The sequence below is a fragment of the Dicentrarchus labrax genome, unplaced genomic scaffold (assembly GCF_905237075.1).
Source record: "Dicentrarchus labrax unplaced genomic scaffold, dlabrax2021, whole genome shotgun sequence".
Classification (NCBI taxonomy): Eukaryota; Metazoa; Chordata; class Actinopteri; family Moronidae; genus Dicentrarchus; species Dicentrarchus labrax.
In genome coordinates, this window is record NW_026136719.1 from 32,492,347 (window position 1) to 32,509,080 (window position 16,734).

General features: G+C 41.7%; 1 protein-coding gene and 1 long non-coding RNA gene across 2 annotated transcripts in view; both read left to right on the forward strand.

Annotated features, from left to right (window-relative positions):
• Window positions 1-460: 460 nt before the first annotated feature.
• Window positions 461-16,734, forward strand: part of minar1 (membrane integral NOTCH2 associated receptor 1) — a 49,645-nt gene continuing 33,371 nt past the window's right edge. The window contains exons 1-4 of the mRNA XM_051379993.1: window positions 461-655; window positions 738-939; window positions 1,271-2,177; window positions 3,900-5,381. Coding sequence (XP_051235953.1) covers window positions 1,332-2,177; window positions 3,900-5,381 — 2,328 coding nt within the window. The 5' untranslated portion in view covers window positions 461-655; window positions 738-939; window positions 1,271-1,331. The remainder of the gene's footprint in view (window positions 656-737; window positions 940-1,270; window positions 2,178-3,899; window positions 5,382-16,734) is intronic.
• On the forward strand, window positions 13,404-15,718 carry LOC127352032 (uncharacterized). The gene is made up of 3 exons (XR_007881025.1): window positions 13,404-13,651; window positions 14,055-14,794; window positions 15,195-15,718. It is a non-coding gene; the product is annotated as an uncharacterized LOC127352032 (long non-coding RNA).

Below are 16,734 nucleotides of genomic sequence, written 5' to 3' on the forward strand. Positions count from 1 at the left end.
TGTCTCATATACTGCTGTCAGGGTATAGTGAAAGTTTCGGCAAATATGACAAAGAAAATTATTTTTGTACAAATTACCTACTGCAGCTTTAATATTCTTGCAAAACTCTTTTAAAGGCGTGATACACTGTGAGACTACCCTACCATCTGTCACCATTCAGCATACAAAGTGGTTAAATGAGCTCCACCTAGACCACGTAGAACATTTAATTGTTAATGAATCAGAAATAAAATAAGCTTCCATATTAATTAATATTAGAACTCTGCAAAAACTGTCTGCTTACTTCTGTGCCCAAAAGTTTGAAAGGAGTATTTGTTCACTGGTTACAAACTATGAATACTTCCTCCACCATCTCTAGTTGGACAAAATAAATAAATAAATAAATAATCTCCATTTTTAGTAACGCCCCTCTGAGGCTCTTATTTTGAAAGCGGAAACGCTAGCGTTAGTGTGTATTCTTTTCAGTCTGACACTGGTAGGTTTTCAGCCCAGCATGTATTTTCAATTCCCGGACAGCTCCTCCACCACAGCTGCACAGCTGTGACAGGCGGGAGTCCGGGAGGGAGAGGACCACGGCGGACAGGGGAGCCGGTCCAGCCTGCTGGGACTCACCGGGATCATGGATCCGCGTTTGACATCAAAACCAACCATGACAGTAAAATGTTTTATTATCAGCATTCACCTGTGCGCGTGCATGTGAGGATGGTTTGATTTTTTCTTCCCCCCCTCTCATGTAGACTGACGGATAACCGGATGGGTTAAAGTTTGGATAATGGATGCTGGGCTGTGCGCTGCGGATCCGGAGCCAGATGATGTTTGATTACTCTGACTTTATTTTCCCTGTTGTTGGCTCTCTGATGGGAGACGTGCTGTGCTGTGCTGCACCGAGCTGATCCGATCATTCTCCGCTCTGTCTCCAGCAACTCCGGCTGAGCGACGGTATGCAAATACAAGTGAAAATCAGACTGAATCTGTGTGCGCGCCCTGCTCCATCACAGCCTCTGCAGCTGCTGCTACTGTCGGAATGCAGGTGGACTCTGGTCCGACTATGAGGAGCAGGATTAATTACTGCTAGATAGGTTTACACCGATTATATTCGTTTTGACTACTAGAATCAGCAAAGTATGTGTGATTTTGGATCTGTCTTTATATACAGTGACTGCCTCCTCCTGCTCTTTGAAAGTGAGCATCTCTGATTTCTATTTGTCTGTCAGGGCAAAAAAACCCAACACATTAGTCTTGAATGAACATTCAGATGTGTTGTTTCCAGATGCCAATCTTCTCCTGAGGTCAGACCCTCTCTGTAGGCCTGCTCCAGCCACCGAGCAGCTATGGACCCCCTCCCAGAGTACTCCCTGTTCCTGGCGCGGATCCTGGAGGAGCTGGACACCAAGCACAACACCATGTCCTACCAGGACCTGTGCATGTCCCTGTGCGCTCGCTTCGACCTGGTGCACCTGGCCAAGCTCCGCAGCCTGCTCTTCTACACGGCCTGCCTGGACCCCGCCTTCCCGGCAACCCTCTTCAAAGACAAGATGCGCTGCTCCATGGAGGACCCGCAGTCTAAGAAGCTCATGGTGGCCGCAGACATCGTCACCATGTTCAACTTAATCCAGATGAACGGAGGCATAGCCAAAGACAAGCTCCCCATAGTGCACAGAGGCAAGTTCCACAAGAACCAGTCGCTGGAGCTGTGCAGGTCTGACAATGATGCCTATAAGTTTCAGGACTGTGACATGGGTGTTGATTATGAGCACATGGATCACCCCAGGGACGGGCACCATCACCACCACCACCATCACCACCGCACCCAGCAGCACCCTGCGGCTCAGAGCGCCCCACCTATTCCTAAATCATCAGAGTGCAACAACTGCCAGCAGTTTATTCCCACCTCAGACCCCAACTTCCTTCTGGGTGTCAGCAAGGACCTGAAATGTAGGACAGCCTCACTGGACAAACTGCACCATCTGCCCCAATACTCCAGCGGCAGCCCGCCCTCTCCACCCTGCGAAATGCAGAGTACCTACTTTCCCATGGACATCGACAGCGAGTCCACCACCGACCAGGAGTCCCTGCGGCACATCGGCCATACAGAGCCCTTCACTGTTCACCCCTGCATGCAGAAGAGGAACATCTTCAAGGAGGACTTCCACAACTTCGTCGCCTTCTCACCACAGGTTTGTGTTTTCAGGATGCTGCTATGAAGTAAGAGAGGGAGGGCTACTTTGATTCAGTGTTATTGTACCTCTGCTGTTGTCAGGATGTGAACACTCATAAAAATATATTGGGTTGAAAAGTAACATTCCCAATTTTTCAAATGAGAAAAAAAAAAAAGAGAGATAGACTCCTAAATGTATTAAATTGACAAAATAACAAAAAAAAGCCATATGTAAAGCATGCAAGCAAAACTTTGGCCAACAAATATTTGATATATCTGCTTTATAAGTGACTTAGTACTTAATTGATGATCAAAATAGTCATTGATTAGTTTTAATTGACTATTTTCGGCACTACCAGTTGACCAGAGTTGACAGGAATTAGGCATGGAAATATGTACAGTCAGTGTACCTCTGATACCTTTCAATTCATTTGAATACATAATAAAGTGAAATGTTTGAACAAATTTTCTTTCAAGCCATGAATGGTCATGAAAAAGTGTAATTGTTTAACATAATAATAAAGATTCTAGGAAATCTTGAATATGAATATTTCAATGTAAAGTAAAGTGCAACAGATATAAAACACCATAAGCTGATAAATACTCTAAGTGGTTACTTTTTAAATCAATTTGTTAACTGATATATGCGTTGATATGCAATTTAGATGGAGCAAATCGAGTACAGCTGGGATTAGTGTCCTGTATAGCGACTGCCAGGTGACATATGGTGCAGTGTGCTCAGTTTAGTAATCGTGCTAAAGTGAGAGTTCAGGTAAGAGAAAATATTGGCTTCAGGAATGTGCACCTGGCATTCAGAACAAAAATGCTTAATCATCATTCTGTAAAACACTGTGATGTAATGATGATGTAATTGTACTTTAAGTATCAAATGATTTCATTATGCTGTACAACCCCATTCTTAGTGTTATATTAAAATTATGACAGTTGAAATGTTAGTATTGATGTGTTCAGATGTAAGCATTTGTGTACTGTAAGTAAATACTGATTTTCAAATTAACTAGCTTCTACAGCCATATGATAAACGTGGTGGAGTATAGTAGTAGTACAATATGTCCCTGTATATGTACTGAAGTAGAAGTTTAAAACAGCATAACATAGAAAAGTCAAGTACTTGAAAAAGTACTTAAGTACAACAGTTGAGTAAGTTAACTACTTTACTTTCCACTACTGCAGAAAAATAAACAATGCAGTGTTTCATACCCTTTACCTAACAGACTGGAAGTGGCAGCATAGACAAAGTTATATCTCAAAATGCATCCCCTAACCTGTATTGTATTCTTGCATATAAATTATGCATTACCAATTTAGTAGGACTCTCACAGTGTTTAATTTATTCACAGCTCTTAATGGCTGATGGTCGGTCTATTACGTACAGCATACACTATGCTGTTATTCTGACACCGATCATTAATTCCTGCTTTTGATTAATGAGTATAAATACCAAATTACATAATCTTACACACCCCTTTTATTCTGAAAGTCAGAGGTCCATAATGGTAGTCCAATGAACACAACTCGACTGAGTGCTCCTTCAAATATGTATTTCTCTTACAGTGTATCAATTCTTTTGCTCAGTTTAGTAATCAGTTTGCATTTTGTTTCCAACATATAACCCCTGGAGGGTTCCACAGCCCTCCACAGCCCCGCTCTGCTGTACTGTGTTTGCTATGTTAGTGTGTTTTAAAAGCCAATTCGGTCCTTGTCTGGGTTACTTTTGTAGGTCATCACCACTGAGTGCAAACAGGGCAGCAAAGCAACTGATGCCTACCACAGGAGGGAACTGCACAAGCCAGCCACCTTCTTCAACCACAGCTTTGAACTGCCCTATAGCAACCCCTACTTTGAACCGCCACTCAACTCCCCTCTTCAGGACAGACGGAGGGTGAAGCACGAGAGCCTAGACGACTTACAGGCGTCCACGTACTTTGGCCCAACCACGGTGTCCGAGTGCGTCAGCAGCAGGAAGCACAGTCACAAAACAGGAAAGCAGCCGTCATGGCCAGTGAAGAGCCTCAGTCTCAACACAGAAGAGGGGCCTCCGGACTTTGAGAGGTCATTTCTGAACAGCAAACCGCTCAAAGAAAACCACCACCGCAATATCAGCATCATCAGCACTGACAACGAGCAGCATTTTCAGAGCCCAAAGGAAAAGGTAGTAGCTTCTCCATCAGGCTTTGCAAAAAAAGCAAATGGAATAAAAACCAAGGATGTAGCACTGATGGCAAGTGGGCCTGCAGGTTTGGACAAAAGAGAAGTAGCCAAAAGGTTTAGGGACAAAAATATGAACAGTTCATCATTTCAGGGAGTTGACAGCTCTTCTAGTGTTGGGACGCAAACAGAGCAGGCTGAGCAGAAGAAGGCGAAGGAATACCCAGCTAAATACAGCGACAGAGAACGACACACCTTCAAACACTCTGACGAGGACTCTGAGATCATTAGTGATGACATAAGTGACATTTTTCGTTTTCTGGATGATATGAGTGTTTGCGATTCTCTGGGCGTTGTCCAGCCATCATGCTACAACAGCAATGGGTCTCTCTCTCAGGTAACGCTAAAGTCTGAAGGAGACAGCTCCCCTGAGCGCAACACGGTCAAACTGGCCAAATCCAAGCTGGACCGCCTCTTCCATTCGCTGGAAAACACAGACGATGAGCTCAAATCAAGCGTGTGCAAGCTGGTGATGAGGATTGGTGAGATCGAGAAGAAGTTAGAGTCTCTGTCAGGGGTTCGGAGTGAGATCTCCCAGGTGCTCTCCAAACTCAACAAGCTGGATGAGAAGATCCAGGAGCCTGACGTCAATGGGAGACAGGGGGAGACGGCATCTGCGTCCGGATCCAATGCCACCCCGGACAAACCGCAACCCCACCCTCATCCGCATCCCGACACCACCCTCTCGCCTCGTGTTTTCCAGTGCCACACCACCGGCCACAATGTCAAAATGGACAATGGCTCCTCTGGGGAGTGGTGTTGCTCAGATGGGAGTAACAGCGATAGCCTCAGGGTAAAAGCTCTGAAGAAGAGCATGTTCACCAGGAGGTCGTCCCGCTCACTTAACGAGGAGAACAGCGCCACTGAGTCAAAGGTGTCCAGCATCACCAACTCTCCGCGGGACTGGAGGACAGTGTCCTACTCTTGCCACCCGGGAGACGAGGGCAAAGACAAGGACAGAGACAGCAAGGACAGACACCGGAAAGCCAAAGAGGTACAGACACTGTTTTTAAATTCACATAAACACACAGTATGTGACATAAGTAAAACATAAATTATGGATTCAGGAAATGGCACAATTAAAAAGAACATATGCAGTGATTCACGCAACAGAGGCATCAAATATAGATTAACACTTACACTGAATGGAGTCACAAAGACAATGACTGAAAGTTAAAAAAAGAAAATACAGTGGAGAACATACAGGGTGATCTCAAACTTTGTGCTGCATATCTAATTATTTTACAGGGGCATCACAGTAGTTTGTGTTAAGGAATATAATCTGCAATATTAGTAGGGCTCCACAATTAATAGGAATATTATCAAAATTGCAATATGGCCAACTGCAATATCCACAGTGTGACAGCAGCATTATAATGATGTACCGTTGTACTGCAGGTATGCCCTGGCCTACAAATCTTGTTCTCCAGATTTAAGAAAACATTTTGTTTGGTACAGATCCCAAGAAGAATAGTTTTCAGTGAAAATAAAAATTGTGATGCAAAAATGATCATTCTCACTTATAACAACAATCTGTCAAAAGAATAGCAATATGATGATTTACCATATCTTGCAGCCTTAAATGGCAGGATTTTACCTTATGTCTTGGAGTTGTCCCCATAGAGAAAGTATTGTTACAAGTTTGGCCAGTTGAGTTTCTAGGACAGTAGGTTGACCATTAAAGCTGCCAGTATTGAGCTTCCCAACTTTAACTCTTCAATTTTCTCTGCTCTTGCATTCAGGGACGATAAATAATGTCTTTATTGATGGTGAACATGCATTATGCTGAACTGCAGTGAGAAATCATGTTTAACACTCACTCCCACTTTTGGAGGAGGCCCTGCTAAATGAAAATAAATGGAACAGTTTTGATTGTTGGACCGTTGTAATGAATTTAGACATCAAGTTTTTAAGGATTTATTACAGTGTTGGGCTGCCATATGGCTTCGTTAGAAAGAAAGAAGAAAGGCGCCATGCTTTGATCGGGACTTGTATCAGAGAACATCTGGGCATATTTTAATGGATCCTGTTTCACCCACCTCAGCCTGCTGGTGTTGCATCATTGCTCTCCTCTATGGCAGCTGGGCTCTACAATGCAGCATTTCACAGTTCATGAATGAAAATTAGAGATTGGGTATGTGAAAAAGTATTCAGGTAGCAGCTTCTCATTTCTATCTATGACCAGTTTTCACCAGTTTAAATGACAAACTTCGAAGGACTGACAGACTGTATCAACCTTTGCTAATAAACATCAAATCAGTTGAGTTACTTGTGAGGGAAGAAACTCTGAGTGGACTGAGGCAAAAGTGGATAATGTCAGTATCAGGAATCACATTCTCCATGTTAAACTTTTATTGAACTCATCAATTTAATAGTTTTAAACCACAACCTTAGGTATATGGACTAAGTAGCTAGTGAAAACAATAATGTAGTAGGCACCTTTCATTGCAGTGTGCCAGATAGATATTTAATCAATATTATGTATCTGCTGCTATATAGAGATCTCACAGTTTTGGCAAATCGATATCATGGCACTTCAAGTAGTGTGGGATCAGAGTTGTTGTCCTCACCACCATTGCTGTCATTGCTAACGTTAGTTCAGCTTGTTTCTCTGATAACTCGGGTTCTGGGAAACTGATTAAAAAGACGTTTTATCAAATTAATGATCAATCCAAAAAAGAATCAACAGAATAACGAATATCTGTAGTCATTAATTGCAGCCCAGCTAAAAAAAGAAAAAACACAAATCATTATCTACTATTTCCGTGTAGGTTTGAGTAATGTAAACTGGATAACCCTCCAGATAAATCATATGGGGTTAAAAAGCACTTCCACTTTCAACTAACACAGCAGCTGTGTCGAAGGATACCAGCGGATTCTAGCGGTAAATCTGAGCTGAGATGTAAAAGGAGCTCCCTTATTGCCATGTGGCTCCTTTGTCTGACATGTCATCTTTCACAGCTGCAAAGAACAGACTAAAGCAAGAATGCAGCCGTTTGGATCCAAAAATGGAAATACTAATTGGAAAGTACAGTTTATTATGTAGCTATACCTTCAGTGAGATATAAACAAACAGCTTGGAAAATACACTCACAGTTTCATTTTTATTTCAAATGGAGAGCTCAACATTTTGGAAAATACTTATTTACTCTCTTTCAGTGTCTGAGATGTTCAGTTCTGTGTATTTCGTCTAGGGGGAAAAGCTGGCCTGGTTCTCTCCAAAGTTAAAAAATACATCTACTAACACTTCTGTTGTCTTGTTTCCACTTTGTATCTCGTTTGTTTAATCAGTGGTTTATCCACTCCAGAGGTGATAGAGGATCTCCACTTACAGGTGCTGGTAATGTGGGTGCTCGGAAACTTGGGCACCTTGGGTATTTGTGAGCACCAATGCTAAACTCGTAACTGTAAGGATACCATATTGGGAGCAGTGCTGGGCCAGTTACTCAAACATATTTATTACTAATTTCAGAAGTAATATTATAACTTCACTCAACAGTAATTACTTACACTACTAGTTCTATTACTTTTCTGCTACTTCCCACACAATTAAAAAACAGTTTTGTTTGTTAAAATCAAAGTAATGGAATATTTCCAGCGTTTCTATCTTCCAAACTAGTTTCCTCCACGATTACAAAAATAAATCCAGTAACTAATATTATTACTGAAATGTATTAGTAATAACTACTACTACTAGATACTGGGGAAAGTAATATCATGACTAGTAATGAGTTGCCCAACACTGATTGGGAGGACAGTGATGTTGTTCAATAAAGCTCCATAGAGAAATGGACACTGTCAAAGCAGTGACTTAATTGTGAGCTAAACGTTTCTCTATAGAACGTTTGTGGTGTCATTCTACACTCCTCTATACATTTTGACCAATCAGTTGTGTCATAGAGTATAGAAAGCATACAAAAGCAGTACATATTTAATTTAACACACTGTGTCCATTAACATCAAGACTTTTGTAAATATGTAGGTAGATGCTCAAGTGCAGTGTCAGTGACATCATTATACCCTAATGGTAGCTGCATTAGAGTCTGGTTCAAATGTACTCTATGGTCGATTGGATCACTGAGCCGCTCAGTTAAATAGCTTCAAATGGACTGATCTGAGCTTGTGTGTATGTGGTGGGTGAGTGACTGTGAGCCTGTGAGTGTGCAGCCTGACTCTATGTAAGTAAGTTTGGTGAAACCCACTCAGTCTGGATTTTTTTGTGCTGATTATCAGGGTTGCAACTAACGATTATTTTCACCGTCAATTAGTCTGGTGAGCATTTTCTCGATTAATTGATTCAATAAAAGGTTGATCGTCTTGTTTTGCCCACCATCCAAAAGATATTCAGCTTATTGTCATAGAGGACCAAAGAAACCAGAAAATATTCAAATTTAAAAAGCTGAAATCAGAGAATTTGGACATAAAATTTAAAAAACAATTAATCGATTATCAAAATATCTGGCAAATCGTTGCAGCTCTTCTGATTATTTTGTTTGGTGTTGATTTGACTTGGTTGATGGTGGTTGGTTGGAGATGAGGTGGTTGTGTTGACTGACAAATTGATCAACCTAATATGAAATGAGGATGTGACAGCATTTGCAACATTTGTTTCTTCTACACACAGCTTCAAGTTGTTTTTTGCCAAAAATAGATTTGGCTCTGATGTCCTTGGCTGCAGCACGACTTGCCAGATACAGTCGATGAGCACAGGTTTTGCTCCTGGCACTGTGATGACAATACGTCTGAAAGCAGTTATTCACCAATTAATAATTCTTGTTAGGACTGGGTGATATTACCATATGCACCTTGAGATGAGGTTTTTCCTTACTGTTTATACCATGGCAGCTATGCCTTTAATATTTCTGGGTGTATTAGGCCATTATGAGCAGGACTGCAATACTGGATTTCTTGTTAGTTTTGCATCAATGTGATGTAATGTCATGATTTGAATGCATGTGTATGAAATGTATTTCCAGACACTAAGTCACACTTCTTGTTCTTCAGAACTTCAATATTACAAGATTTACGCACACAAAAGACCAAGGACAACTGTTATCAGATATATAATAAGTTTAGCCCAGGCAGAGATCCATCACACACATTAGCTGAAGGCATGAAGCTTGACAGCACAATTTCCAGCATTCAGGCAGGATGAAAGGCAGCATGAAGCCAAAATGTGGCATCAGAGACTGGACTAAACTAGTTGAAGTTTGGGGTTGAAGGGTAGGGAAGTGACAAGTGGAGCTGATCCTTATTGGCGCAAACCTTAAAGTTACACCTCTTTTACCAGATGTTCCAATGTTCAGATTTGGAAATATCTTATGTGTTACTTGTGTGTTAGTATAGAATTGAGAGTAGTTTTCAGAAAACCATTATGAATATTTACACTTTCAAGTACTGCCAGAACCCCTGACATTAATTATTACTGCTGTTATATACGTCAGAGATGTTTTTAATACCAGACATCAGTGAAATTAACGTAAACATAACATTCTAGTCCTTACCTCTTATTGTGTACCGCCACCTCTGGTGAGTATGGCTGTACCCACCATTGAGGTCACCTGTACTTTTCCAAGGGGTATACAGAAAAAGTTGTGAAATGATTACCTTGATGCTTAAAAAACACAGGCAGTTTTTGCACATTTTGAGGGAAACAGTCTTGAGGTCTCTGTTGCTTGGTTTTATGGCAGAAGCTGGAACCGAGGAATACAACTGAAAGAAAACTCATTAGAGCCAGGAAGAGTTTCTAACGCAGTGTCAATCACTGTACGTGCACAGGTTGCGCAATCCCCCTTCACACTGCATGCCCTCACTCAGTAAAGCTAAATATCTTAAACATTGGAGGGGTCTTTGAGAAGACGATTCACCACGAGAGGGACTGGGGTGTTGGTGAGGCTCTTGCTGTTGAGAGCAAGCCCTATGAGGGATGAGATTTTGCAGGGTTACTACTTCTGCTGCCATACAAACTTGTGGGTTTGGTGGGAGGGGCTTATGCAAGCAGGAAGGTTTTGCATTGTGTATGTTCAGTTGTGTTGGCAGATGTAACCTAGGCTGATCCCTCGCCGGGTGGCGCTGTTCTGCTCGCAGCCCGAGCTCTCGCTTGCTGCTGTTGTGCTCCCACAGATATCGATGGGTCTAGCTTTGTTGAGCCTAAGTTAAATTGGGAGAGAGTGGGAGTAGGTGAAGAGTTCGTTTTAGGAGGAGCATGAAGAAGCAGGCACTGCATGTTATATATCAATATCTTGTATTAAAATAAGCCTATTACTGTGATACAGTACCGTGATAGAGTATCAATACAGCACATCCTGACTCCAACTCTTTACTTAACTCACAGATGTGAGATTGATATTGATCTCAACACCTTGCAAGGCAAATAAGTATATTTTCCAAAATGCTTTCCATTACAGTTTTTTTTCCAGCTTTATTGTTTTGCTCCCCACACAGCCCTGCTGACTGGAAACAGGATTTTAACACAGCATGTTGAAATGTCAAAATGTCTCAGCAGGTGTTAAACACACTAGTCATTCTCTGTGACCTTTCTGCTGGGAGTTAAATGGAGCGGATGTTAATTGAAAGGGGGCCTGACCCTGAGCTGTCTTTGTGCTGTCTTTTGCTGTGTCAGCACATCTCTTAAACAGCTGTATACCATGTCAGTGCCATGGAATAAAACTGACCCGGGAGAGGCATCTATCTTTTTATTTACACCTGTGTCTGTATCACTTAACCTTCCTTTTTCTTTCTGGAGAGTCCTTTTATATTACATTCTAGTGTTGGGACCATGGCAGAAAATTGAGCGTTAGACTCTCTACCTCTTACGTAATTTAATATTTTGAACAAGCAGCACTGTAAAAAAGGTAATTTCTAATTTCTGTTTTTCAGCTATAGAAGAAAAAGTGACAAAAATGACAAGATAAAACAAATGAAAAAGAATGCAAGTTGAATTTTAGTGAAATAAAGGGCAGCACGATACAGCATTGTTTTACGGTCAGATGTCAGTGTTTTGCTGTGGTCTGATCCTTATTTGGGTGTGTGAATTCACGGTTCAACACTTTCTTGGTTTGCTGCATTAAAAGGACCAGTGTGTAGGATTTATTGGTAACTAGTGATGTAGTTGCAGATTGCAACAAGTGCACGGGTGAAACTACAGTGGTCGCAAAAACACAAACTGCCCTATCTAGAGATTTGTCCGTTCTGGTCTACCGTAGAAACATGGCAGACTCTGTAGAAGAGGACCCGCTCCCTCTGTAGATATAAACAGCTCATTGTAAGACAAAAATACAAAACACAATTCTTATTTTCAGGTGATTATACACTAATGAAAACATACCTGAATATTACATTCCATTTCTGATAATAGAGTCCAAACACAGATGCGTCAAACCATCTTCTGCTTTATACCCTGTGATCTCCTCTCCATCTCAGCTGTCCTTTTTAGTTCATACTGCCAATGTTGAGCAGCTCAATAAGGGCACAGTCACACATGCAGAAATTTGCACCTTTGCTTCAGCTTTGGTGAACTTTTACCAGTGAAGTCTCAGCCTCAACGAATTGCAAAGAAATCTGGCCTCTGTCCTCATAATATCTTAATACTTAACCACTTTCAGTCTTACATCTTGCATTGTATTTTGCTAGGCGATATGAACCTAGTTTTGTCAAGCAAGCATTTTGAATGTGAACATCGGAACTGACTGGTCAAGCTCTAAAGAGAAAAAGAAACCTTAGCAGAACATTGTGATCATCTCAGCACTTCCATTCAATGACAGCAGCATTATTACTACATTTTCAGCTGCGTGGTGGTTTGGAAAATGCTGCTGCAGATTGCGTTTTCCTTAGTTTTACTTACTGATACACTCAGCTACATCCACTGACTGTAACCTACACGCAAAATATAGAGCCATAGTGTTGCCAAAAGGACAATATCTTGGTTTGCATTCGGGGTTTGCATTTCAATAAAGGAGTCATTAGTCATTAGTTCTAACCAGTACTGTATAATTTCCTCTACACTGCCATTTTCAGCCCTCCTTTTTATCATCCTCACCCATTACTGGAGTTGTGCCAAGACTCCACAGTGGGAGCCATGTTGCCTGTGCACATAGCCATGCAACTTTTATTTTATTGTCTGATTATTGTGCTCATATATTGGACCTCCTGCCGCTGGAAGTAAATATCCTGAAGCTGAGTTAAATACATCTTGAGAGAAGATTTGTTGATTTATTTTTGTTTAACCTGCTCAACAAATACAGTACAGATAAAACTGATAAAATCACAGCTTTAATCAAAGAAAGTGGCCAGATATTTGTGAGGAGAAAAAAAGTCAGTGTCCGCATCATTGATTGTGTGGCTCATTGATGTGGTTTTAATAGTTGGCACAGGGGAAAAAGATATTCAGTATCAGGCTTTGGATTCACACACAATATTTGTTGACTGTAACAAAATACAGACGTATCCTTTAAATAGAGGCCTCCTACTGCACTTCTGTTTAATGTGTCACATGAGCATGTTCATATGTCGCTGTGTATTGGTCTGGTACACTGGTTGTGTAACTAGTGATGGCGGTCAGTGGTGTGATAAAAACAAACACTTGTATATGAAAACCATCTACTGAGAGGGATTGTGCTTCATCATATATTCAACTTAAACCACCTGCCACTATCGAAACACAACCAACAATCTATGAAACAAACCTTTAACACTAGAACCACCAAGGCAGTCATTTTGACCGTTTTTAAATTTTACAGTGTAATAACTTTGTTAAAATAAAATCAATGTGGCTGTAGGACTCTGACTTTTCCTAAATATGTGTATATTTTATTCTGACACTGTTATTTTATTAAAATAACAAAACACAAAACAGTTCTGAGTATTTCTACCTAGAATGGCCATGGCCGTCATTTTGACCGCACGCGTTATAGATATCATATTTAAGTCCGCTACATTTCCCGCCATTGGTAATGAGTGTCCCCGTTGCATAGCAACGATCAGTTTTTCTGTCCTTTTTTGTTTACACTATTTCCAACACTATAAGTTATACATTTGAGCTAACAAAATCTCATCAAAAAGAAGAATGACAGTTTCAGAGGCTTGACGATGAGGAGTCTGATGGAGGAGCAGGTATGGATAGGGACAGCAATGTCTCTTGGTCCCTGGACAGTTCATCCAGCTCTGAGAGTGATTCAGATAATGAATTCATTCCCCGTCGAAAAAAGAGCCGGCTGGACATCTCCGATCCTGGAACTGACCTTGTTCCATTGGATAATATTCCAGGTATGCTTCTCTTGATACTTTGCGAGGCAGACTAGCCAGGCTATTATCAATAATAGTTGTACTTCAAAGTAAAGTTACCCGTCTCTAACTATCCAAGGTAGGCTATAACGATCAGATCTGCTATCGAAAACGGTTGTCATATTATTTTTCCCCTCACACACCCACCGCTGTTACCAACGCACCTTTCCTGATGACCGATCCATTCATTCACATTTTTATGTCAGGCACACACCTCCACCGGCACACACCTTTTCATTATTATTATTCTATTGCTATTATTAGTATTATACTATATCGTCTGGCTAGTAGAAATCATATAGGCTAATATTAGTCCTAACAAGATTAGGATTTCATGAACTAAAATAGTAATTAGTCTGTTCCTTTTTTTTTTTTTTGGCAATAGTGCAAAATCCTGATCCATCAGATGTGTCTGCTGTGCCAAGACAACTCAGTCCGCCACGAGATGAGGAAGCTGGCCCAATAAACCCACTTTCAGCCGAGAGGCGTGAAACGGCAAAAGATGGCACAGTGTGGGCCTATACAGAGTCAGGTGAAGACAGAGGAAGGCGACAATGCCGAAATGTAATAACAGAGGCGGCAGGCCACACAGCACATGCCAAGCGCAATATTGAAGATGCCCTTACAGCCTTTTTGTGTTTGGTGGATGATGGCATGCTGAAACACATCAGGGACTGCACTGTGGCTGAGGCCCACCAAGTCAAGGAGGACAAAATATGGAGGACAGTTGAAGAGCTAAAAGCCTTCATTGGTCTAATTTACATTTGTGGCGCGTAAGGTGGAAAAGGGATGGATTTGGCGAGCTTTTGGTCAGCCGAGTGGGGCTGCGCTTTTTTCAAGGAGACCATGTCCCAAAACAGGTTTCAGGAAATCATGCGAGTCCTGCATTTTGACAGAAGGGAAACCCGACGCACACGCCTGCAAGACAACAAGTTTGCCCTTATGAGTGATGTTTGGGACAGATTTGTCCAAAACTGCATCGTCTGCTTCAAGCCCGGTGCCGACATCACTGAGCAGCTATTCCCTACAAAGTCAAGGTGCAGCTTCATCCAGTATATTGCAAACAAACCAGACAAATTCAGAATCAAATTCTGGCTTGCTGCGGATGTCGACACCAAATATATGGTAAAACCGTGCGCCTTATCTTAACGAGACGAGGACGCCAGGTCAACGACTTGGAGACAGTGTGCTGCTGAAAATGGTCGACCCATACCTGGGGAAGGGAAGAAACGTCACCACCGACAATGTTTTTACTTCCTTTGAACTGGCCAAGGCACTTCAGGCCAAGAAAACCAGCTTGGTTGGCACGGTAAACAAGAGCAGACGAGAACTCCCCCCGTGCGTAAAGGCGCAAAGGCCGCTGTTCAGCACAGAGGTGCTGAAAAATGGCGATGCAACACTGACCGTGTATCAGTGCAAAAAAAAAAGCAATGTCTGCATCCTCAGCACTGTCCACACAGCTGTTGGCATCACAAGTGGCCAGAAAAGCAAGCCAGAGACGGTCACATACTATAACAAAACCAAGGTAGGAGTAAATGTTCTAGATCAAATGGCTAGAAAATACTGGCCGCCAGTAGCTGTTTTCTATAACATCCTCGACCTGGCTGCAATCAACACGCACATATTGTACAAGAAGTGTACGAATGAGCAAGTTTTGCAGAGGGACTTCATCACGCAACAAGAGATCAAAAGCCACACAACTGGTGGTGCGAGAGCCAGGACCCGGGCAGGAGCATCAGCAGATGGAGAGAAGAAGGCAGTGCCAAGTAAGGAGGAACATAAAACCAAGGAGACATGCGCCAAATGTCACAAAGTAGTGTGTGGGAGCTGCACACGAAAGGCGGTGTTTACCTGTGTGGACTGTGCGTAAGCGTCAGTGAATGATGCGGGGTTTTTGCGCCGTTCAAATGAGCCCACTTGGAGGAAAACTTGTTAATCTGAATTTGTTCGGTAAAATTTTTTGTTCACTGAAACTAATCGTTCTAAAGCAGTTTGTTTTCTTGTTTAGCTAATGTTCATGTTTTTTCTTTGCCTGTTTTTGTGTGTACTGTATTGTGCTGCATACGTGTCCATGAAAGTTTTGACAATGTATTCAAACGTATATAGGTAATGTTTTTGTTATTGTATATATGTTATAAGTTATTGTATCATAAGATTTGTTTTTATTGTACAAAGAAAATAAGATAATATTTATCAACCAGAAAATTCCTAAAGAAATTTTGATTGTGCCTTACTCTGGCCCATATATTAATACCATGTCTTCCTCTCTAGCAGGCTAGCTAGCTAGCGCTAGGATATTAATACCATGTCATTCTCCTTAGCTAGCTAGCACTAGCAAATTGAGAACAACTTCAACTTTCATTGGATTAATACTGAAAAGAGCGCTAACGCTAATCGCTAGGTACTCGCTAAGCGCTAATCGCTAGCTAGGCGCCAGCTTTTGTTAATGTGTTAAATTGTATTCTGCACCTGAAGGAGTGCTAATGTAAATTAAGGAACAGCTCATAGCAGGGTAAAATATTTAAGGAGCTAGCATATTAATACCAGAGAATGTCTAATAAGGGGAGAAGTTCCACTCTCGGTATACTTCCGGCTTCTGAACTGTTGCAGTTCCACTCTGGCTCCATATGAGGGCGCTCACAGGATGAGTGCAGAATGAATGGCGGTCTATAGAGCTATACCCTCAAAATCCACTTTTCTCAGGATATAATTTTTTGTCTAGTAATTTGAATGTTGCATTCGAAAGGGGATGCAAAGAAATGACACATTGCTGGGTGTTAGATTTTTTAGAGTCACTTATTTGCTTTAAAAAGTCTTTTAAAATGTCAATGATGTCATACACATCGTACGGCCAGAGATACTGCTTTACAGCAAGCCTCTTTGTGCTTCCGCGCTCTGCACTTCCTTTTCTCTCGAGGCATCGACAACACAGCTGACACAGGTTAGGCTCTCCCTGTCAATGCACGTGCTAGAAAGAGTTTTTGTTTTGCTGTTTTAAACACCACGCTGAAATATTCATATTCCCGCTTCGGATGCCACGATGCCATCAAGCGGGATCTCTGGTC